The sequence below is a fragment of the Schistocerca serialis genome, chromosome 4, assembly GCF_023864345.2.
Source record: "Schistocerca serialis cubense isolate TAMUIC-IGC-003099 chromosome 4, iqSchSeri2.2, whole genome shotgun sequence".
In the NCBI taxonomy this organism is placed as follows: domain Eukaryota; kingdom Metazoa; phylum Arthropoda; class Insecta; order Orthoptera; family Acrididae; genus Schistocerca; species Schistocerca serialis.
This window is the reverse complement of record NC_064641.1, coordinates 37210371-37235513: the sequence shown is the minus strand read 5'-3', so window position 1 is coordinate 37235513 and position 25143 is coordinate 37210371. Positions and strand designations below refer to the sequence as shown.

Sequence of the window (25143 nt, the reverse complement as noted above, 5' to 3'; positions counted from 1 at the left end):
CAACTTAAATTGGAAAGAACACATAGAAAATGTTGTGGGGAAGGCTAACCAAAAACTGTGTTTTATTGACAGGACACTTAGAAAATGTAACAGATCAACTAAGGAGACTGCCTACACTACGCTTGTCCGTCCTCTTTTAGAATGCTGCTGCATGGTGTGGGGGTTTCTTACCAGATAGGACCGACGAAATACATCGAAAAAGTTCAAAGAAGGGCAGCACGTTTTGCATTACCGCGAAATATGGGAGAGAGTGTCACAGAAATGATACAGGATTTGGGCTGGACATCATTAAAAGAAAGGCGTTTTTCGTTGCAATGGAATCTTCTCACGAAATTTCCAATCACCAACTTTCTCCTCTGAATGCGAAAATATTTTGTTGACACCGACCTACATAGGGAGAAACGACCACCACGATAAAATAAGGGAAATCAGTGCTCGTACGGAAAGATATAGGTTCATTCTTTCCCCGTGCTATACGAGATTGGAATAATAGATAATTGTGAAGGTGGTTCGATGAACCCTCTGCCAGGCACTTAAATGTGATTTGCAGAGTATCCATGTAGATGTAGATGTAGATCAGGCAACAGTATGCAGAAGTTAAGAACTCTACCGTCGCTGTAAGTAAAATTCACTGTAGAAATTCATGTTTTATAACCTCTAAAATGCCTTTTCTAAATCAACAATTTTTATCATTAGCAAAAGACACAAAAAAGCTACACCGTCCTTGGGCTGTGACTGTGAAAGACGTCTGTACTCTTCACTACACCAGTCATGTAGATAAACAATTCTCCACCCGAAGGTGATGGCGTGAACCATCGAGCCGGACGCGGTGGTCTAGCGGTTCTGGGCGCTCAGTCAGGAATCGCGCGACCTGCTACGGTCGCAGGTTCGAATCCTGCCTCGGGCATGGATGTGTGTGATGTCCTTAGGTTAGTTAGGTTTAAGTAGTTATAAGTTCTAGGGGACTGATGACCACAGATGTTAAGTCCCATAGTGCTCAGAGCCATTTGAACCATTTTTTTGAACCATCGAAATGCGTAGTGGCAAAATAAACAAGTGACTGACGCAGAAACTGTTTTGTGTGGCCCAAAGCTGTTGTGACTGGTACTTGATATTCTGGATACTGTCACTGCGTCGACGTTGACGTCCCAGTTCGTCCCACACATGTTCTATCGGTGAAAGAAGCAGGGATCTTTCTGGCCACGGGAGTACCTCAGCACCACGGACACTGTTCATAGAGACACGCGTCACGTGTGAACGAACACTGTCCTGTTAAAAAAAATGGTACCACCATACTCTCGCATGCTAGGTGGTTCGTGAGGATGCAGGATGTCCGTGACTTGCCAACGGGCCGTCAGAGTCCCTTCAGTCGTTAACAGCGATGACGTGGCGTCGTACCCGACGGCTCCCAGACCATGATGCCAGGAGTAACACCGCTTTGTGTCTCAGAAATACTGAAAGAACGGGACATCTCCCCAGGACGGCACCATATGCGCCGACGATGGTCATCCGGGTACTTCAGTACCACGATTCATCACTGAACACAGTGCGACGCTACTCACCAGCAGTCCAACCTTTCCGGTCACGGCACCACTCCAAACAAGCCATCTGTGTCGTGGAGTTAACGGTAATTCCATAGTCCGCCTGCTTTTATGCTCCGACCAATGGTGCGGGATGAGACGAAATGTTGTAGGAAGACCATTACGAGGTGCATTCAAGTTCTAAGGCCCCCGATTTTTTTTCGCCGGACTGGGAAGAGATAGAAACATGCGCATTGTTTTAAAATGAGGCCGCGTTCATTGTCAATATGTACCAGAGATGGGAGCACCGTACGGCAGATGGAATTTTACCGCAAGCGGGGAGAATGAGAACTGTTTTAAATACTTAAAATGGCGACGTTTTCCTTACTTGAACAGCGTGCAATAATTCGTTTTCTGAATTTGCGTGGTGTGAAACCAATTGAAATTCATCGACAGTTGAAGGAGACATGTGGTGATGGAGTTATGGATGTGTCGAAAGTGCGTTCGTGGGTGCGACAGTTTAATGAAGGCAGAACATCGTGTGACAACAAACCGAAACAACCTCGGGCTCGCACAAACCGGTCTGACGACATGATCGAGAAAGTGGAGAGAATTGTTTTGGGGGATCGCCGAATGACTGTTGAACAGATCGCCTCCAGAGTTGGCATTTCTGTGGGTTCTGTGCACACAATCCTGCATGACGACCTGAAAATGCGAAAAGTGTCATCCAGGTGGGTGCCACGAAAGCTGACGGGCGACCACATGGCTGCCCGTATGGCATGTTGCCAAGCAATGTTGACGCGCAACACCATGAATGGGACTTTCTTTTCATCGGTTGTGACAATGGATGAGACGTGGATGCCATTTTTCAATCCAGAAACAAAGCGCCAGTCAGCTCAATGGAAGCATACAGATTCACCGCCGCCAAAAAAATTTCGGGTAACCGCCAGTGCTGAAAAAATGATGGTGTCCATGTTCTGGGACAGCGAGGGCGTAATCCTTACCCATTGCGTTCCAAAGGGCACTACGGTAACAGGTGCATCCTACGAAAATGTTTTGAAGAACAAATTCCTTCATGCACTGCAACAAAAACGTCCGGGAAGGGCTGCGCGTGTGCTGTTTCACCAAGGCAACGCACCCGCACATCGAGCTAACGTTACGCAACAGTTTCTTCCTGATAACAACTTTGAAGTGATTCTTCATGCTCCCTACTCACCTGACCTGGCTCCTAGTGACTTTTGGCTTTTTCCAACAATGAAAGACACTCTCCGTGGCCGCACACTCACCAGCCGTGCTGCTATTGCCTCAGCGATTTTCCAGTGGTCAAAACAGACTCCTAAAGAAGCCTTCGCCGCTGCCCTGGAATCATGGCGTCAGCGTTGTGAAAAATGCGTACGTCTGCAGGGCGATTACGTCGAGAAGTAACGCCAGTTTCATCGATTTCGGGTGAGTAGTTAATTAGAAAAAAAAATCGGAGGCCTTAGAACTTGAATGCACCTGGTACTATGGTAGGCGATGATGTGAGCGGGCCACGATTTCCAATGCAAAGCGTAATACTGCGATCCTCCTTTTTGGGAATCAAGTGTAGTCGATGGGAACCTTGACGACGAGAATGCCTGCTCTCAGTTCCCACAAACTCCAGCATCGGACCACTGTCACATCGGAAGGCCCAACAAATCTGAATATTTTAAAATTCGACCAGCCGGCCAAATTGAGATCAACAATACGGTCTCATCACGGATGACGCTATCTCAGACTCAACACCTGACGCTGTTCACGACCCTCGTACGCTCTCCCAGGCCTGGTAACAACACGAAACACGAATATCACTAATGAACTCCGGTGGCCGATCTACCTGTCACAGAACTGCAACTCCAATCATTTACATGCTCGCCAATGGTGTGTGTATGTGTACGAAGTTACACTGACATCCGACCGTGTCTTCAGGGTGACCCTCCTTTCTTGTCACGCAGTATAGTTGTACAATATGACGTGCTGCAGTTGTCCAGCACTAATTATGTTATCAGATACTGTGTGTCTCAGTTGTGTGACTGGATTCTAGATTTCCTCTCAGAGAGGTCACAGTTCGTAGTGATGGACGGTAAATCGTCGAGTAGAACAGAAGTGATATCTGGCGTTCCGCAAGGTAGTGTCATAGACCCACTGCTATTCCTCATTTACATAAATGATCTAGGTGATAGTCTGAGCAGCCCCCTTAGATTGTTTGCAGATGCTGCTATAATTAACCGTCTAGTAAAATCATCAGACCATCAGTTCCAATTACAAAATAGAGAGAATTTCTGTATGGTGCGAAAAGTGGCAATTGGCACTGAACAAAGAAAAGTGCGAAGTCTTTCATATGGGTACTAAAAGAAATACGACAAGTTTTGGGTATACGATAAATCGCGCAAATCTAGGGCTGTCAATTCGACTAATTACCTAGAAATTACAATTACAAGAAACTTAAATTGGGAGGACCACCTAGATAATATTGTGGGGAAGGCGAAACAAAGACTGCGCTTTGTTGGCAGAACACTTAGAAGATGCGACAAACCCACTAAAGAGACAGCCTACATTACACTTGTCCGTCCTCTGCTGGAATATTGCTGCGCGGTATGGGATCCTTACCAGATAGGATTGACAGAGGACATCGACAAAGTGCAAAGAAGGGCAACTCGTTTCGTATTATTGCGCAATAGGGGTGAGAGTGTCACTGATATGATACACGAGTTAGGGTGGCAGTCACTGAAGCAAAGGAGGGTTTCTTTGCGGCGAGATCTATTTACGAAATTTTCGTCGCCAACTTTCTCTTCCGAATGGGCATTTATTTTGTTGACACCCACATACGTATGGAGAAGCGATCATCATAACAAAACAAGAGAAATGAGAGCTCCATTTTCCCACGGGGCATTCGACAGTTGGATAGTATACAAGTAGTATGATAATGGTTCGATGAACCCTCCGCCAGGCACTTGAAGTGTGAATTGCAGAGTTAGCGTGTAGAAGTAGATGTGAATGTAGTCATACAGCTTACTGCTGTTGAAAGTCGTTATCACTATATGAGTTTCGAAATTTTGTCATTTTGAAGCATAGTGCGATATTACACTACTGGCCATTAAAATTGCTACACCACGAAGATGACGTGCTACAGACGCGAAATTTAACTGACAGGAAGAAGATCCTGCGATATGCAAATGATTAGCTTTTCAGAGCATTCACACAAGGTTGGCGCCGGTGGCGACACCTACAACGTGCTGACATGAGGAAAGTTTCCAACCGATTTCTCATACACAAACAGCAGTTGATCGGCGTTGCCTGGTGAAGCGTTGATGTGATGCCTCGTGTAAGGAGGAGAAATGCGTACCATCACGTTTCCAACTTTGATAAAGGTCGGATTGTAGCCTATCGCGATTGCGGTTTATCGTATCCCGACATTGCTGCGCGCCTTGGTCGAGATCCAATGACTGTTAGCAGAATATGGAATCGGTGAGTTCAGCAGGGTAATACGGAACGCCGTGCTGGACCCCAACGGCCTCGTATCACGAGCAGTCGAGGTGACAGGCATCTTATCCGCGTGGCTGTAACGGATCGTGCAGCCACGTCTCGATCCCTGAGTCAACAGATTGGGACGTTTGCAAGACAACAACCATCTGCACGAACAGTTCGATGACGTTTGCAGCAGCATGGACTATCAGCTCGGAGACCATGGCTGCGGTTACCCTTGACGCTGCATCACAGACAGGAGTGCCTGCGATGGTGTACTCAACGACGAACCTGGGTGCACGAATGGCAAAACATCATTTTTTCGAATGAATCCAGGTTCTGTTTACAGCATCATGATGGTCGCATCCGTGTTTGGCGACATCGCGGTGAACGCACATTGGAAGCGTGTATTCGTCATCGCCATACTGGCGTATCACCCGGCGTGATGGTATGGGTTGCCATTGGTTACACGTCTCGGTCACCTCTTGTTTGTATTGACGGCACTTTGAAGAGTGGACGTTACATTTCAGACCCGTAGCTCTACGCTTCCTTCGATCCCTGTGAAACTCTACATTTCTGCAGGATAATGCTCGACCGCATGTTGCAGGTCCTATATGGGCCTTTATGGATACAGAAAATGTTCGACTGCTAGCCTGGCCAGCACATTCTCCAGATCTTTCACCAACTGAAAACGTCTGGTCAATGGTGGCCGAGCAACTGGCTTGTCACAATACGCCAGTCACTACTCTTGATGAACTGTGGTACCGTGTTGAAGCTGCATGGGCAGCTGTACCTGTACATGCCATCCAAGCTCTGTTTGACTCAATGCCCAGGCGTATCAAGGCCTTTATTACAGCCAGAGGTGGTTGTTCTGTGTACTGATTTCTCAGGATGTATGCACCCAAATTGCGCGAAAATGTAATCACATATCAGTTCTAGTATAATATATTTGCCCAATGAATACCCGTTTATCACCTGCATTTCTTCTTGGTGTAGCAATTTTAATAGCCAGTAGAGTAAAACCCGCCCTACGACGTTAGATTTTGATATGCTGAAACATATTCTGCAGCAGTTTTAGTGCAAATACTGTGGGTATACGTGTAAGTACGACCGCGTCTACACACACCAAGCCTGCACGATCCATGTGGCGAGCACAAAAACAGCGTTCTACTTAATTAAAAATAAAATTTCGTCCACAATATACACAGGAAAAATCTCTTTCTTGGCGAACCCGATGCTAAACGAAGCTTTGAAAATCACGCCGCTACCAGTCAGGAATGGCTCCCGGACTTACCGGGTCTGTTCGGAGGAAATTAAAAATTGACTGGAGATTTGTAGCGGAGGTGGCAGCGAGAAGAAAGGTTGATAAGGGTTTAACGTCCCGTCGCCGAAGAGTCGTTGGAGACGGAGAACAAACTCGGTTTGTGGAAGGAAGTCGACGGCGGCTTGTTCCGGCATTCACCTTACGTGATCTATAGAAATGATGGGGTGCCTAAAACTAGATGGAGGGGGCAGGCATTTGACCCGCCGTTCAATACTTTTGATCAAGCTCTCTCGGCTTAACCGCAGGAGAACTGCTGCAAATCTTCCGTCGCGTGGTACGCACTACGGTCACAGTATTCCGCAATCCATTACGGAGAAATCCGCGTCCACTTACTGACCTAAACTTAAGTTTAACTGCCTCTCAGTTTCTCATACTATGATGTTTGTCGTGGTCGCTGACAGTCATACGATGCAACGCAGTTTTAGAGGAGAGGTCAGAGCAGCATGTGGTCTGGAAGAGACCTCCGATGTCGCAATGCGAGGCGCACGCGCGTGCATTACGCGGCCTTGGGTTGGTGCAGCTCGCGATGCTGCCAAGAAAGCAGCACGTGCTTGTCTCCGCAAAACAATGCCGCGCACTGGACACCAGCTTCGGTCTGCTGCAGCAGTGGGCAGCGAGAGTGCAATCTTCCGCTGAGCCAGCGAACGTATTCCAGACCAGTATTTTGTTATTGTCATCCTTAACATAGTCCTCGCCTCTATCCTACAACACTCCATGCGAATTTACCATCGATGGACGCAGTGCCGGAAGTCTTCCTCTGTGAGCTGCCTGACCACACGTGGTGCTTTTTACACTCCTGGAAATGGAAAAAAGAACACATTGACACCGGTGTGTCAGACCCACCATACTTGCTCCGGACACTGCGAGAGGGCTGTACAAGCAATGATCACACGCACGGCACAGCGGACACACCAGGAACCGCGGTGTTGGCCGTCGAATGGCGCTAGCTGCGCAGCATTTGTGCACCGCCGCCGTCAGTGTCAGCCAGTTTGCCGTGGCATACGGAGCTCCATCGTAGTCTTTAACACTGGTAGCATGCCGCGACAGCGTGGACGTGAACCGTATGTGCAGTTGTAGGACTTTGAGCGAGGGCGTATAGTGGGCATGCGGGAGGCCGGGTGGACGTACCGCCGAATTGCTCAACACGTGAGGCGTGAGGTCTCCACAGTACATCGATGTTGTCGCCAGTGGTCGGCGGAAGGTGCACGTGCCCGTCGACCTGGGACCGGACCGCAGCGACGCACGGATGCACGCCAAGACCGTAGGATCCTACGCAGTGCCGTAGGGGACCGCACCGCCACTTCCCAGCAAATTAGGGACACTGTTGCTCCTGGGGTATCGGCGAGGACCATTCGCAACCGTCTCCATGAAGCTGGGCTACGGTTCCGCACACCGTTAGGCCGTCTTCCGCTCACGCCCCAACATCGTGCAGCCCGCCTCCAGTGGTGTCGCGACAGGCGTGAATGGAGGGACGAATGGAGACGTGTCGTCTTCAGCGATGAGAGTCGCTTCTGCCTTGGTGCCAATGATGGTCGTATGCGTGTTTGGCGCCGTGCAGGTGACCGCCACAATCAGGACTGCATACGACCGAGGCACACAGGGCCAACACCCGGCATCATGGTGTGGGGAGCGATCTCCTACACTGGCCGTACACCACTGGTGATCGTCGAGGGGACACTGAATAGTGCACGGTACATCCAAACCGTCATCGAACCCATCGTTCTACCATTCCTAGACCGGCAAGGGAACTTGCTGTTCCAACAGGACAGTGCACGTCCGCATGTATCCCGTGCCACCCAACGTGCTCTAGAAGGTGTAAGTCAACTACCCTGGCCAACAAGATCTCCGGATCTGTCCCCCATTGAGCATGTTTGGGACTAGATGAAGCGTCGTCTCACGCGGTCTGCACGTCCAGCACGAACGCTGGTCCAACTGAGGCGCCAGGTGGAAATGGCATGGCAAGCCGTTCCACAGGACTACATCCAGCATCTCTACGATCGTCTCCATGGGAGAACAGCAGCCTGCATTGCTGCGAAAGGTGGATATACACTGTACTAGTGCCGACATTGTGCATGCTCTGTTGCCTGTGTCTATGTGCCTGTGGTTCTGTCAGTGTGATCATGTGATGTATCTGACCCCAGGAATGTGTCAATAAAGTTTCCCCTTCCTGGGACAATGAATTCACGGTGTTCTTATTTCAATTTCCAGGAGTGTATTTCACTGATTCAACGGAATTAAATCCTCTTCCTTTTAATGCTTATTGACTTTGGGGAGTAGATCAGTCATATGATGACAGGTTAGCCGAATAAGGTGTGTGGTCTAACACTGGGGTGCTATGTTTCACTAGAAACCTCGTAACAGACAATGCGGTACGAGGCAGTCCGTTGTCTTGTTGCACAACCAGTGACTGTTCTTTCACAATTCGGGTTGTTTTTTTCTTATTTTCTCACTAAGTTGAGCAAGAACTTCAAGGCAATAATACTGATTCATGGTTTGACCTACAGGAACTCAGTTAAGATATACAATTCCATGAATATCGAAACAAGCCACCATCATCGCTTTGAATCTCGATTTGCTCGTTAGAGATTTTTCGCTCTCATTGAAGTTGGGCTTTTCCAGTTCATGGACTGGACTGACAGTGAAAACCGAGATTCGTCATATGTTACCGCTATTTCCAAGAAATTAGGATCATTTTCAGTGGTATTCAAAGTGTCAGTACAAACATTTTCACGATCCTCTTTTTCTTCGACCGTGAGAATTTTCAGCACCAGTTTCGCAAAAATTTTCTCATGTTAAACTGGCCGTGTAAAATTTTCCTTATGCGCTCTTTGCCAGTTTCTACAGTTTCAGGAAGCGATCAATACTCTTGGAAACATTCGAACGACTGAAAAACTTGTGTTCGTGATAAACAGTCTTCGCCATTCACTTCTTTTAGTAAACGATACGTTTCAGTACAAATTTTCCAAGTTTCACTTTCAAGTGAAACTTCTCGACAGTGCATCCTCCCTTATTTATACTTTTCCGGCAAAAAGAAAAATAACAGCTCTTACACAAACGAAAGCCACCTACACATTGATTTATCTCCAGACAGCAGAGATGCTATATTCGCCTAAGTAGGTTTCACGCTTCACACCTACTGGTCGATCGTCTTCGGCTAACTCTGTGACAGCAACAGTCCCCTTGTTTTACAGCCACATCTCGTATATCTCGAGTAGGGGTAATGAGAACAAGAGAACAGAGATCACGGAGCTTACAGAGAAATATAGACGGTCACGTTACCCTTGCTCACTACGCGAAATCAACAGGACACAAAACCGCTGATAGTGGGGGTGGACACGCCAAAGACACAACACATTTACCATCTCTAAGGCGGTCTGAGAAACCCAGAGGCATTCAAAACAGCTTCGAGTCATCTCATTTTGAGCCTAGTGGTTGGACTATGACAGCATACGTCCAGAACTGACTTAAATTCTTACTATCACCGAGGTCTTGGTCAGTGATTTACGAACAACGCTACCAGTGTTTCTTCTGCAGGATTCGTGGGAACGGAGCAGGAGGACAGCCGAAGTTCAAAAACGGTGTACACTGTCTGATGAAAATTATCCGGCTACCGATTAGTGAACATTAATATGATGTGTGCCCATCTTTCGCTTTTATGATGCATTGAACTCTGCTGGGGACACTTTCAATGAGCTGTCTGAATATCTGCGGAGGAATTGCAGCCCATTCTTCCTCAAGAGCCAATACCAAGAAATTAATCATGTCGGACTCTGTGGTCTGGAGCGAAGTCGACTTTCCGACTCATCCCAAAGGTGTTCAAAATGGTTCAAATGGCTCTGAGTGCTATGCGACTTAACTTTTGAGGTCATCAGTCACCTAGAACTTAGAACTAATTAAACCTAACTAACCTAAGGACATCACACACATCCATGCCCGAGGCAGGATTTGAACCTGCGACCGTAGTGGTCGCTCGGTTCCAGACTGTAGCGCCTAGAACCGCACGGCCACTCCGGCCGGCATCCCAAAGGTGTTCCACTGCGTTCAGGTCAGGATCTGGGCAGTCTGGTCTATTTCAAGAGTGTTTCGTTCACTAACTCTTACCTTACAAAGGCTCCCTTAAGACTGGATGTAATTATTATTTTTATTATTATTATTCTAGTGTCAGAAACATACAGGTACACGTACATACAATTTAAACAGTTATAATTAAATTACTTTCGACCAAAACTTGGCCACTTCCAGTGCACTTTCTGTTGCTTGTTGAAGGTCATCTTCGGTTCAGGAGACTGGACACAACCGACCCACCGAAGCATGTGCTGAACTGTCTGTTCTTCTCCACAGTCACACCGAATATCATTTGGATCAATGTGTTCCCATTTTGCAGGTTAACTTTTGACCTCCCAACTCCGGATCTCAGTCTATTCAGGGACTTCAAAGTTGTCCATTCCCTGTCATGGCCTGGAGGTAAAGCTTCAACAACTCTTTTCCAACCGGGGGGGAGGTAGGTCGTACCCCTTCCATAGTTGTAACCTAGCTTTTTCAGCAGTGGTTCTAAGTTCCTTTGATGTCCTAAGGAAAATCTTCATTGACTTCAGTCATTGCGGATGCGGTACATGCCCATACAGAGGACGAGTAATTTCCTGTTCCACTGCCTTTCTTTCCTTGTTCGCAGCTATCTCTCTTCGAACAGGTGGTGGTGATATTCCTGCGAGGTGGTAAAGCCATTCGACTGGAGTGGGTTTCAAGCAACATGTTATAATTCTGCAGGTTGCGTTGAGAGCTACATCCACCTGTTTGGCATGAGTTGATTTATACCAAACAGGACAGGCATACTCTGCCGCAGAATAGCATAGTGCCATTGCAGATGTTCGGATTCTTTCAGGTTGACTACCCCACTGTGATCCAGCCAGTTTTTTCCGTAGGGGATTGTTCCTGGTGGAGACTTTCGGCTTCATTTCATGCAGTGCTTTTTGAGATATCTATCAAGCGTCAGGCCCAGGTATTTTGGAGTCTCGTAGTGTTCCAGTTCAACCCCCGACCATACTAGTTTCTACTTGCGAGTGGGTTCCTTGTTTCTCAGATTAAAAGAACACACTTGGGTCTTTGAAGGATTTGGTTTAAGCTAGTTTGTGTTGTAGTATCTGGATAGATCTTCAAGGGCATTCGTGAGGTTGTTCTCCGCTGATTCAAAATCTGTGCTCTGGGTGGCTAGAGCGAGTTCGTCAGCATATAAGAAGCTCTTGGTGTTTGTGGCTATAGGTTGGTCGTTGGTGTATATTTTGAACAGAATTGGGGGCAAAACATTTCCTTGCGGGAGGCCATTCTTCTATAGTCTCCATCGACTACGCTGTCCTTGAAAGTCGACGAAGAACCTGCGATTCTGCAGAAGGGAGACGATGAGTGTGGTTAGACCCAAATCTTTGGTCAGATTGTAGACGTTGACTAGTAGTGGCTGGTGGTTGACCGTATCATACGCCACTGATAAGTCGACTAACGCCACTCCTGTCACCTTCCGAGCTTCAAAGCCATCTTCTATGAACGGTGTGAGATTTAGGAATTGTCCAGTACGGCTTTTACCTGGACGAAATCCAGATTGCTGAGGCATAAGTGAGGAGATAGGCGAGTCAAAATCAGTCTTTCCACGAAAGTAACCTCCGAGAAGACTGCAATGATCTGCGATCAGAATGATAAAAGCAGTCGGGCGTACCCTGGACAACGTCAGAATATGATTCAAAATAACCTGATGGCTGATCCTTTCACACCAAAAACATATATACCTGAGCCCTTTTCAGGGCCATAGTTAACGATTATATCTATTAACATAGAAGGCATAACACCAGCCAAAGAAGAACTGCTACGAGAACTATGCAGTCAGCACCAGTGCCACATACTGTGCATACAAGAGAACTGGGCGCAATGTCGTGTTGATACAAACAGTCATCGTCCCCGAACTGTTTCCCTAGTGTCCGCAGTACACAATGTTGTAAAATGTGATAATTAGCGGTTTCTTAAGCGCGGTGAGGAGAGCACATCCCAAGTACGAGAAACGCCACCTCCTCCGTTACTTCACTGTTGGCACTACACGTGATGGCAACTAACGTTCTTCTGGCATTCACCAAACCCAAATGCTTCCATAGGATTGCTACAGGGTAATCGTGGTTCTTTACTCCAAATGACCTGTTTCCAGTCATCCACTGCCCAGTGGCGTCTCTCTTTACACGAATTCAAGCATCGCTTAGCACTCACTTGATAAATGTGTGGCTTATGAGCAGCTGCTTGACCATTGCACTCCGTTCTTTTTAATCCCCTATGCACAGTCATTGTGTTAATTCGACTGCTCGCGGCACGTTGGAACTCCAGAATGATTCCTTCCTCTGGTTTCATGAGATTTTTCACGACCATGCTCCGCATTTTCGACGGTCCCTTTGCGTCAGTACATGATGTCTTATTGGTTCTGGTGTACCTGTGATTGTTCCTTCACTTTTAGACTTCACAGCAATATCGCCAACTGTCGACTTGAGGATCTTTAGAAGGGTCTGAAGTGTTCGAGATGGATTTGCAGGCGACACCACATGACCAGATCACGTCATAAGTCAGTGAGTCCTCCTGACCGACCATTCTGCTGTTACTGCTTCTCTTCTGACGACACAGTACTCCCTGGTTGCTGTTATACTGGTGGTACTCTCGTCACATCTAATGGCCAGCGCCGCATTACATAGAGGCGTCCAGATGCTTTTGATCAGATAGGGTGTATGAATGGGACAACTTCTGGATGCAGTGTTCGGATATTACACGTGTATCATCAGTGGCAAATCCGTCTTGATTGCAAAAATGTTTATTCACATGACCGGTTTCGGTTCCTCTAGAATCATCTTCAGATCTGCAATTTCGGTTACAGGAGTAACCCGTCTACACACAGCAACCTTCACATGCTAATGTGACGCAGCATGTGAAGGCTGCATGTGAAGGTTGCAGATCTGAAGATGGTTCTAGAGGAACCGAAACCGGTCATGTGAATAAACATTTTTCGGTATCCCTTCAGACATTATGTTTGTTATTGAAAATCATTGTATCTTTATTAAATTCATCCATTTAGGACCATTCATATCATTTCAATGTATTTAATTCATTTTAGTCATGGAACCAGTTCATGGAACAGAATTGCCGCAACGTTATATCCCAACTTAGGGCCAGCGAAGCGCATTACATAGTTTGGCAAGCAGCTTATAGCCCACAGAACACCAAAATAACAGAAGTGGAAGGCCCATGTAACGATAAGGAGAGACCAACAACAGCGTCCCAGTGGCCTGGCAGTGAACATCGAAATCGGAAAAATATGGCGCGATAGATGTATTCTTGTTCTACGAAACACAAATACTAGATGATAATAATTTTCATTTATACTTTATGGGTGGTCTGGTGGTAATGTGTATTTACTTCTATACGTACCAAACGCTGGAACTGTTGTGTCTAGACAAGACAGCCTAGACACAATGAGAGGAAGCGGAAAGGCACGCGCTAAGCTAAAGCAGGATGGCGTGAGGTCTGAAACAGGATACGTAATGAATGCTATAAAGAAAAGTACGTAGCTTCTGGAATACTTAACTTTAATCCATCCTTTTGGTACATCTGGAGATTGTGGCGATACAAGTGTGACTCTTTAGATACATGCAATGTTACTAATGGCGCCTTGCTAGGTCGTAGCCATTGACTTAGCTGAAGGCTATTCTAACTATCTGCTCTGCTAATGAGCTATGCTTCGTCTGTGTAGTCGCTAGCAAAGTCGTCCGTACAACTGGGGCGAGTGCTAGTCCGTCTCTCGAGACCTGCCGTGTGGTGGCGCTCGGTCTGCGATCACACAGTGGCGACACGCGGGTCCGACATGTACTAATGGACCGCGGCCGATTTAAAGCTACCACCTAGCAAGTGTGGTGTCCGGCGGTGACACCACAGGAACATTGTTGATTTTTAATTTTTGACTTGAGCATGTCTGTTCGTAATTTTTAACTTCCGCTTGTTCGCAACGTAATTTTACGGTTGTTAAAATTTCACTCTGATGAAGGTATTAAAAATGATTTGCAACCGGTTCGCTGTCTTATTTCTCTGTTATTTCTCGCCGGCCGTTGTCGCCGAGCGGTTCTAGGCGCTTCAGTCTGGAATCGCGCCACCGCTGCGGTCGCAGGTTCGAATCCTTCCTCGGGCTTGGATGTGTGTGATATCCTTAGGTTTACGTAGTTCTAAGTTCTAGGGGACTGATGACCTCAGATGTTAAGACCCATCGTGCTCAGAGCCATTTGAACCATTTTGTTATTCCTGAGAGACAGCTCGGTTCAAAACTGTATTGTTTGTAAAACCTAATATTGCAAGTTCGACCATATGCCTGTTACCAAGTGGAGATTATGTCCCTGATTGCGGTGCGCGGAGTGGCTGCGCGGTTAGAGGCGGCATGTCATGAGTTGCGCGGCCCTCCAGCCGGAGGTTCGTGTCCTTCCCCGGTCATTGGTGTGTGTCTGTGTGTGTTGTCCTTAGCGGGGGAAGTTGATTTAAGTAGTGTGTAAGTCCAGGGACCGATGACCTCAGCAGTTTGGTCCCTTATGATTTCAAACACATTTGAACATTTTTGTTCCTGATTACCACCTTCTTGACTGTATCGCGCTATTTGAATTTTATTGTAAGTATGTTGCTCGCAATCTTCTTAATTTTCGGTCTCATTCGTAATATTGGGTGGGGTAAATGATTCGACATTTGCTTTTGTTTCATATGAAACAGAAGCTGGTTTCGTCGCATGGTATTCTGTGGATTCGTGTCTACTTGTTACTGCTTACGAACCAGTGTGCGAACTGCTCGGTTTAAATTCATTGTAAGTGTATTACTCGGATTCTACGTTATTTTTGTTCTCGTCCGTTTTCCGTACACTGGCATTTAATGAGGGTCATTGAAAGTTCGATTGACTGTTGCTTAAGTGTACTGTTTATAGTAACTGTTAATAAGGGTTTCAAACATCTGCGTAACTATTTCAGCATTTTAGCATTTGCGAGAATGTAGGGTCTAGTTACCAAAACTACGAAGCACACTCGTCTACATCCACATCCACATTCTGCAAGCCACTGTGATATGCGTGGCACTCAGTCGCCAGAAGGAACGCCATTCAAAGCAGAATTACGTCCTCATTCCGTGACGAGATGTAATGAAGTTGAATAGCAACACTGTCAAAAGTTGCTAACTTGCAGTTCTCCTTTAAATGCGAGAAACTACTCATGGAGCAGTCACAGACGGATTCGTAACCAATAACAAATACAAATAAGTCCACAGAACACGATGTAACGAAAGCAGCATCTGTTTTACATGAATCAAAAACATATGGAATCATTTACCCACCGAATTATTACGGATGCGAATCGGGATACGAACAACATATTTACAATGCAATTTGAAGTATGCAATACACGCGAGAAGCGATATCAGAAGCACAACGTGATGAAACGAACTTCTGTTACTTAGGCCGGTATTACACTATCAAATTTCTTTGTCAAAGATTTGATCAAAGATATGATCAAATATTCGTCAAATATATTTGACAAAGATCTTTGACGTGGCACTAAAAATGGGTATTACACTGTCATCATATATTTTCGTCAAAGATCAAGATGGCTGACAACAACTTGTTGTCAACAGCAGTTGCATGTACCACAATTGTACTGTGTGGACATGCGGAAGAGAAGCGGGGGGGGGGGGGGGGGGAAGGAAACGTATCTGGGTGAAGCTGTGGTTTTTACGACTACACGATAAAAGCATTCAACAAAACTTGTTACGTGAGCTTATAGTGGAGGACGTCAAGTGGTACATCAATTACTTAAGAATGGATGAGCATACAATTCTGTATGTGCTCAGAGAAGGGTATCCTCATATCACAAAGCACAATACTCACTTAAGAACTGCTATATCTGCAGAAGACAGGCTCACTGTAACACTCCGATTCCTTGCTACAGGAGAGAGTTAGGTTAGGTTAGGTTAGGTCTCCAATCTTCTTAATCTATTTTTGTATTCAGGGTGCCTCACGCTGTAAAGCGCCTCATCAGCTTCACACATCTCTATTAATTTTGTAGTTTCCCGTACACACCAATTGTGTTTACCGGTAATAAACACTGCAGATGACAGAACGCTGCTGCGATGTTAGCGCTCCAGGTGATAACATGTCACACTGAAGTGAACAGAAGACAAGCGACTTCTTTGATTAAATCTACAGCGATGCCCTAGAAGCCGCGCGGGATTAGCCGAGCGGTCTCGGACGCTGCAGTCATGGACTGTGCGGCTGGTCCCGGCGGAGGTTCGAGTCTTCCCTCGGGCATGGGTGTGTGTGTTTGTCCTTAGATTAATTTAGGTTAAGTAATGTGTAAGCTTAGGGACTGATGACCTTAGCAGTTAAGTCCCATAAGATTTCACACACATTTGAACATTTTTTTGATGCCCTAGATTTGATCAAATATTTGACGACATTTGACAAAGTTCCCTATTACACCATCAAATTTCTTTGACAAAGATATTTAACAAAGAAATTTGATAGTGTGATACCGGTCTTACGAAACGAAAAGAAACTTGACAGATTGCAGCGCTCCAAGTGGCTTGGCAGTGAACCAAGGTCGTGTTACGGGAAGTCTGTATATGAGTTCCACTGTCGTTGTATGACGGCTAAGTGTGTGGCGTGTGCCCGCAGGGACCAGCAGGAGGCGTGCAGCGAGGACGGTGGCGCGGGCGCCGGGCTGTCGTGCTGCTCCACAGACATGTGCAACCACGTGGACGGGCTGGCGCACGCGCACGCATTCGGCCGCCAGTACGCCGCCTGGCACCACGGCCGCCTCAACGCCTCCTCTCTGACAGGTGCGTGGCTCAGGGCTGCCTGCCCACCTTCTCACCCGTTTTATGGAAGTCGTGTTGCGAGGAACATCGCCACATATTAAATGTATCTTCTTACTGTGCTACCATTTTAGATCTATGTTGCTGCTATTGTTATGGTCTTCACGCCAAAGACTGATTTCATACAGCTCTCCAAGGTGCTCTATCCTGCACAAATCTTTTCATCTCTGCATAATTAAGATGGTAAGCCCAAAAGTAAGGTGTCCTATTTTTTATAAGTACAGAACTCTGTTTGTGTGACAGTTGGTCACACTGTTACGAGGAGCGCCTCAGGCGCTTTGTGTAAACATACGCACGCCGCACTGAGGCACTCAGTCTTGGCTTGTCAGCCGTTGAGAATGGAGCTCCCGTTGGATGTTCCCGTCAGTAGTAGGACAAGGATCGTGTCAGCGTACTCTGCATTGTTGCCAAATTTATTCAAGATGGCGGCGACGACGTCATCCAAGATAGCGGTATGTAGACTTGGCAACAGCGCATGACGTCATCTAAGATGGCGGATTTTGGTGGGAACATAAATCAATTGGGCTACCTCCACTAACCTAACCCCCAGAAAAAATGGCGGGAAATTTGAATTTTGGCGGGAAAATAGGTCAATTTAGCAGGCCGGTGTGGCCGTGCGCTCTAGGCGCTTCAGTCCGGAGCCGCATGACCGCTCCGGTCGCAGGTTCGAATCCTGCCTCGGGCATGGATGTGTGTGATGTCCTTAGGTTAGTTAGGTTTAAATAATTCTAAGTTCTAGGGGACTGATGACCACAGATGTTAAGTCCCATAGTGCTCAGAGCCATTTGAACCCATAGGTCAATTGGGCTACATCCACTAACCTAACCTTTCAGAAAAAATGGTGGCAAATTTGAATCCCAACAGGATAGCACTTGCAAAATCGTACTTGTCTTTATTATTATTCATTATTATTGATTATCATTTATTAACATTCATTATCCATTATTATTATTTATATCATGCGCGTGTGTATGCAGTCCTACTGGCTTAGTTCATATCTCAGACACCAGGGAGCGCCACTGTGACGTCATTCAAGATGGCTGATTTTGGTGGGAAGAAAACCGATTGGGCCACATCCACTCAACTACCGTTATGACCTTAAATTCTCCTCCACATTCAGTCTTTGCTGAGCTATCGTTGTCAAACCACCGCCATGTGTTCGATCATCGAGATGAATGTGGGTGATAGAGCAGCTTTCAATAACTGCATTTCATGTAGACATTCGAGAGACATCGATAGAACACATTCTGCAGGGTGGTCTTCAATGGTATATATGCAGTATACGAATATGATTAGACTGAAGTGAATTCACATCAACTGGACGTCTCTTGCGTTTTGGAAGAGTGAATGCTTGATGATAAATATGTATGCAGTCTGCACATGAGCCTATGCTGGTTACGGGATGCATCCTGGCTCCATCCCTCTGCATTGCCGAATTCTGCTGAACAGAATTCTTGTACTTATTCCTCCGACACTCCTCCATTATCATACGCTTCCACATCTCATGTAGTGTACTGTGGCTACAGCCCTCCCTCTAATGTCTACATGAAACATATATGGTTATCAGTCTCTTATTCACTCTACAGGACGGAATCTGTGGACTCCATCTGTCTGCGTCTAAAATAAATCTTATGTGCAAATGTGGGAACGTTTTCTAAATGTTTTCATAGCAGGTATGTGCGGCGGGACGTAGGTAACAGCCCCATATTTAACAAGTGGGATGTGCAAACCGCCTAAAAACCACATCGAGGCCTCACTGTTAATCCGCCGTGTCCCAGAAGCGACGCTTTAATGTGATCGGTTATCCGTGCACGGGTTCTTGCAAGTGCTTTGTCCTCGCTGACACAATTACAGCGTCACTGGCAAACCTCAAAGTTCCTCATTTCTTGCCTTCGAACTTTAATTATGCTTCTAAATTAATAACTGGCAACCAATGCTGTACAATCGCAGTAAAGTCATGAGACATTCACTTGACTTTTTTATTAGAACATGTTACGCGTTTCGGGATTACACCCATCTTCAGACATCACAAACTTCAACTCCTTCCTAACTAACTAGACGTACAGCGTTGACAACTCAAAGAAAGTGTCCAAGGCTGTACGCCTGGTCATGCCTTAGCAGTGTGTTCGTCGCACCTGAAGTTGTCGGCCAGTTGCGCTGACGAAATATTGTGGAGTTTTGACTATGACATCCGACGTCTCGCCCGAGAACCATATATATTACTTCAGTGTGTTTAGACGAATCTTTGTTGGCCGACCTCTGCGACCGAGCGGTTCTAGGCGCTTCAGTCCGGAACCACGCGGCTGCTACGGCCGCAGGTTCGAATTCTGCCTCGGGCACGGTTGTGTGTGATGTCTGCCGGCCGGAGTAGCCGAGCGGTTCTAGGCGCTACAGTCTGGCGCCGAGCGACCGCTACGGTCGCAGGTTCGAATCCTGCCTCGGGCATGGATGTGTGTGATGTCCTTAGGTTAGTTAGGTTTAATTAGTTCTAAGTTCTAGGCGACTGATGACCTCAGAAGTTAAGTCGCATAGTGCTCAGAGCCATTTGAACCATTTTTGTGTGATGTCTGTAGGTTAGTTAGGTTTATGTAGTTCCAAATCTGGGGGACTGATGACCTCAGATGTTAAGTTCTACAGTGTTTAGAGCCATTCGAACCATTTTGAGACTTTGTTGAGGGTATCGTATGACGTGCTACCTGTAAGGAAATGTTCCCTTTGGCCGCAAAAAAGATTAGATAACAAAAATTTGTACATGGCTGCAGGTTCAGAGACCATGAATAGTTACAATTAAAGAAAACAGCCCTCGGTCACTAATTTTTAACGAATTAACCGGGTTTCAGCACTGCTAGGAGTGTCTTCCTCAGAATTTACACCAAAGAATGGTCTGTAACATGTCACAGAATTATGACTAAAAACATATGATACAAATTAAAAGTACGGAATTATCGCGAAAGACTGGCAGTACTTATATGTCATTTATAAAATAATAAATATACCAAAAGGGTGTTAGTCACAAAGATATTTAAGATAAAAAAACCGTGGTGGCGAGCCACTAAGGGCTGCTCGTTACTTGCGTGGTGCAGATTGTAAACGGACAGAACAACATTTTTTTATCTTTTGGCATATTTACTATTTTATAAATGACATATAAGTACTGCCAGTCCTTCACGATAATTCCGTACTTATAATTTGTATCATACTTTTTTAGTCATAATTCTGTGACCATGTTATAGCCATTCTTTGGTGTAAATTCTGAGGAAGAGACTCCCAGCAGTGTCGAAACCCGGTTAATTCGTTAAAAATTAGTGACCGAGGGCTGTTTTCTTTTAATTGGAAAGATTAGATATCTTGGTAGGAACGTGTCTCCCTTACTACACTTGACCAACAGCGAAAGATTTCAACCCGTATTTAGTTCAGAGGGCGTACACGTGGTGGCTTTTATCGACGTCAGCTTGTGAAGTGCGCTGTGACTGCGCGTAACAGATTTACGAGCCAGTATACGGCCGCTGGGCGCACGCGAGATGCGGCCAGCGAGCGATCAGAAGCTGGGGGCGATAAAAAGGTCAGGGAGCGTTGCCGGCTGCCAGCTCTGTGTTCTGCAGCCCCTGGCGGTAGGCAACCACACACACACACTGATATACGCGGGTGGCCAGCCGTCCTATAGCGCTGCGTCCGCCTTTCTCCTCGCAGGCACAAGGAATGTCAGCAGATTTCTCCCATCGTAACATTGTGTGATTTTCATCTCAGCAGCGCTGATCTCTCATGCCTGGTAGAGCTACTACATACCTGGTATGCCGCGAACATTCATGTACCCTACGAGTAACTGTTTATATGAAGTGCGTGGCAAAATATATTTTTTATTGTACCGTACTTTAAAGTTGGTCGTAGTTTGCGGAAATGTGATGTGAAGTGTGTTTTTCTAGTTTTTCGACCACTATCTAAGATCAGGGACCTTTCAGTTTCCGTGCAGGATGATCTTCGTTTGCTCAAGGCGGATGTCTACCGTATCCCTTGCAGTTGTGGCATGTCAGATATTGCTGGTCGGACTATCAGGACTCTGGTGGACCAGTGTATTCAGTACTCACCGCAGCCGAGAAAATCCACCACTGCAGAACATTGTCTTGGCATCGATCATCCCATGCAATATGACAGCATGGAGAGTCTGACATGCGCTTTCTTCAGTTGGGATAGTGTTGTTAAGGAGACAGCCGAAATGAAATTAGCAAGTAACCTTATAAATAGAGACGGTGGTTTTTGTTTAAATTCTGGTGGAACCGTGCTATCTCTCTCTTGCCAAAAAACAGAGGGACAGAGTTAATGATACCGCACTCGTTGATTATTAGTTTCACTTTCAATTTCGACGTCGGTCATCTTTTGTTTGTGATGGCGCTAGTGTTTACAGCGTCTGTGTGTGTGTGTGTATGTCCGAGAGAGAGAGAGAGAGAGCTAGCTTTCCGGAGTGTCTCTGCAAACTGAGATTTTAAATTCCCTTGCAAGGCACTTACAGCAGGTATGCCTTGTAAATGGCAGGGTGTGCTCCTGTCGAATCATCAGCGGTTGTCAGCGACACCATCTGGCTGGATTCCGGTACGTTATTGGCACATATCACTTCCTTCCCCAGACCTTTCGCGGACCGCGACGAGAATCTTAGAGAAATTAGACTTCATGCGGACGCTTATCGACAGGTATCCCTACCCTTATAAGCAAAGAAAAGAAAGCATAAAGGTGGAAGGAGTATATAGAGGATCGATACAAGGGTGATGTACTTGAGGACAATATTATGGATATGGAAGAGAACGCACATGAATATGAAATGGGAGATATGATACTGCGTGAAGAGTTTGACAGAGCACTGAAAGACCTGAGTCGAAACAAGGCCCCGGGAGTAGACAACATTCCATTAGAACTACTGATAGCCTTGGGAGAGCCAGGCCTAACAAAACTCTACCATATAGTAAGCAAGATGTATGAGACAGGCGAAATACCCTCAGGCTTCAAGAAGAATATTATAATCCCAATCCCAAAGAAAGCAGGTGTTGACAGATGTGAAAATTACCAAACTATCAGTTTAATAAGCTACGGCTGCAAAATACTAACACGAATTCTTTACAGACGAATGGAAAAACTGGTAGAAGCCGACCTCGGCGAAGATCAGCTTGGATTCCGTAGAAATGTCGGAACACGTGAGGCAATACTGACCCTACGACTTATCTTAGAAAATAGATTAAGGGAAGACAAATCTTCGTTTCTAGCATTTGTAGACTTAGAGAAAGCTTTTGACAAAGTTGACTGGAATACTCTCTTTCAAATTCGGAAGGTGGCAGGGGTAAAACGCAGGGAGCGAAAGGCTATTTACAATTTGTACAGAAACCAGATGGCAGTTATAAGAGTCGAGGGGCAGGAAAGGGAAGCAGGGGTTGGGAAGGGAGTGAGACAGGGTTGTAGCCTCTCCCCGATGTTATTCAGTCTGTATATTGAGCAAGCAGTAAAGGAAACAAAAGAAAAGTTTGGAGTGAAATTAAAATCCATGGAGAAGAAATAAAATCTTCGAGGTTCGCCGATGACATTGTAATTCTGTCGGAGAGAGCAAAGGACTTGGAAGAGTAGTTGAACGGAATGGACAGTGTATTGAAAGGACTATATAAGATGAACATCAACAAAAGCGAAACGATGATAATGGTATGTAGTCGAATTAAGTCGGGTGATGCGGAGGGAATTAGATTAAGAAATGAGACATTGAAAGTAGTAAAGGAGTTTTGCTATTTGGGGAGCAAAATAACTGATGCTGGTCGAAGTAGAGAAGATATAAAAATTACAAGGAAAGTTTTTGTGAAGGAGAGAAATTTGTTAACATCGAGTATAGATTTAATGTCAGGAAGTCGTTTCTGAAAGTGTTTCTGTGGAGTGTAGCCATGTATGGAAGTGAAACGTGGACGATAAATAGTTTGGACAAGAAGAGAATAGAAGTTTCGAAATGTGGTGCTACAGAAGAATGCTGAAGATTAGATGGGTAGATCACATAACTAATGAGGAGGCATTGAATAGAACTGGGGAGAAGAGGAGTTTGTGGCACAACTTGACTAGGAGAAGGGATCCGGTGGTAGGACATGTTCTGAGGCATCAAGGGATCACCAATTTAGTACTGGAGGGCAGCGTGGAGGATAAAAATCGTAGAGGGAGGCGAAGAGATGAGTACACTAAGCAGATTCAGAAAGATGTAGGCTGCAGTAGGTACTGGGAGATGAAGAAGCTTGCACAGGATAGAGTAGCATGGAGAGCTGCATCAAACCAGTCTCAGGACTGAAGACCACAACAACAACATCATCCCTAACATGTACGATTCGCAGGTGAATTAGGGAAGGGCGAAAAATGATAGCGGTACCAGAAGTATCCTCTACCACACAACTACGCTCGCTTGCGGAGTATAGATGCAGATGTAGAAGTTCTGTCATCACCGTCTGCAGACAAGACTAGTGTTTTATTTTGTAGTCACCGCACTTCTCCACAGCGCCGGTGCCGCAGCATCAGTAAGTGGCGAGCAGAGCTGGTCCTCCAGCAGCCTCGCGTGCGCCACAAAGCGCGCCTTGTTCCTGGCCCTCTCTCCCCGCTAGATGCTAATGAGTCCCCCTTCCGCCCCTCCCTTCCTTTCCTCTTCATCCTCTTGCCAGTTACAGCTTAGGCTTAGCGCCAGCCTACTCTCCCATTATAGTGCATTCGCAACGGCTCTTTACTTTCTTTGCGCGCGTGCTTGGAATATCTACGACTGTTGTTTTGACCCTCCGACTGAACTTTGGATGCCACGTCTTTGCTCAACTGACAACGGACGGTTCATTAGCTACGTTATTACATTTGTTGTACATTAGTACCATGCGAATCAAATTACAGTTTCAATTATTGAGTAATACGCTACGAGATTAACAAATGGTGTCTCTCATCAGTCATTTACGTTAATGCGTGCAACGATCGTAAAAAAGTGAAACTGCACTTAACCCGAAAGTTGGTTTGAACAATATAGGATTTTTCTAGGGATAATGTCCTATTGGAGACCCCTTTGCCATCTTCCGACCTTTAAACTCACATGCCCAACAAGCTACTGTGAGAATCTACAGTTTAACATTGACTCAGAAAGACGGATTAATTAACAAATCACTGCCAGAGGTAAAAGAAGTTCCAAGTTACAGAAAAAACTCTGGTACCGAGTGGGGACTCAGAAAGATGGATTAATTAACAAATCACTGCCAGAGGTTAAAAAATGGTTCAAATGGCTCTGAGCACTATGGGACTTAATATCAATGGTCATCAGTCCCCTAGAACTTAGAACTACTTAAACCTAACTAACCTAAGGACATCACACAACACCCAGTCAACACGAGGCAGAGAAAATCCCTGACCCCGCCGGGAATCGAACCCGGGAACCCGGGCGCAGGAAGCGACAACGCTACCACACGACCACGAGCTGCGGACACTGCCAGAGGTAGAAGAAGTTCCAAGTTACAGAAAAAACTCTGGTACCGAGTGGGGACTCAGAAAGACGGATTAATTAACAAATCACTGTCAGAGGTAAAAGAAGTTCCAAGTTACAGGAAAAACTCTGGTACCGAGTGGGGACTCAGAAAGACGGATTAATTAACAAATCACTGTCAGAGGTAAAAGAAGTTCCAAGTTACAGGAAAAACTCTGGTACCGAGTGGGGATTCACTGTAAGACCTTATCTTATCTAGTGTTACTGCAATATAACGATAAGTAAACCATGCGAATGTTGACATTGCGTAAACTTAATTGTTTCTTTGTGTACTGTCTTCGCGAGAACCTGGTTTATACCGGAAAAAGAACGGACGTACCGTATTGAATAGAGAAGTGAGAACCAAAAGAATCACAGACTTTGATTTCTTGCCCCTTTCT

General features: G+C 45.9%; 1 protein-coding gene across 1 annotated transcript in view; it reads left to right on the top strand.

The window, feature by feature from the left end:
• The window catches only part of LOC126473756 (BMP and activin membrane-bound inhibitor homolog), a 283624-nt gene that overhangs the window by 237570 nt on the left and 20911 nt on the right, over positions 1-25143 (top strand). Inside the window, exon 3 of the mRNA XM_050101012.1 lies at positions 17042-17205. Coding sequence (XP_049956969.1) covers positions 17042-17205 — 164 coding nt within the window. The remainder of the gene's footprint in view (positions 1-17041; positions 17206-25143) is intronic.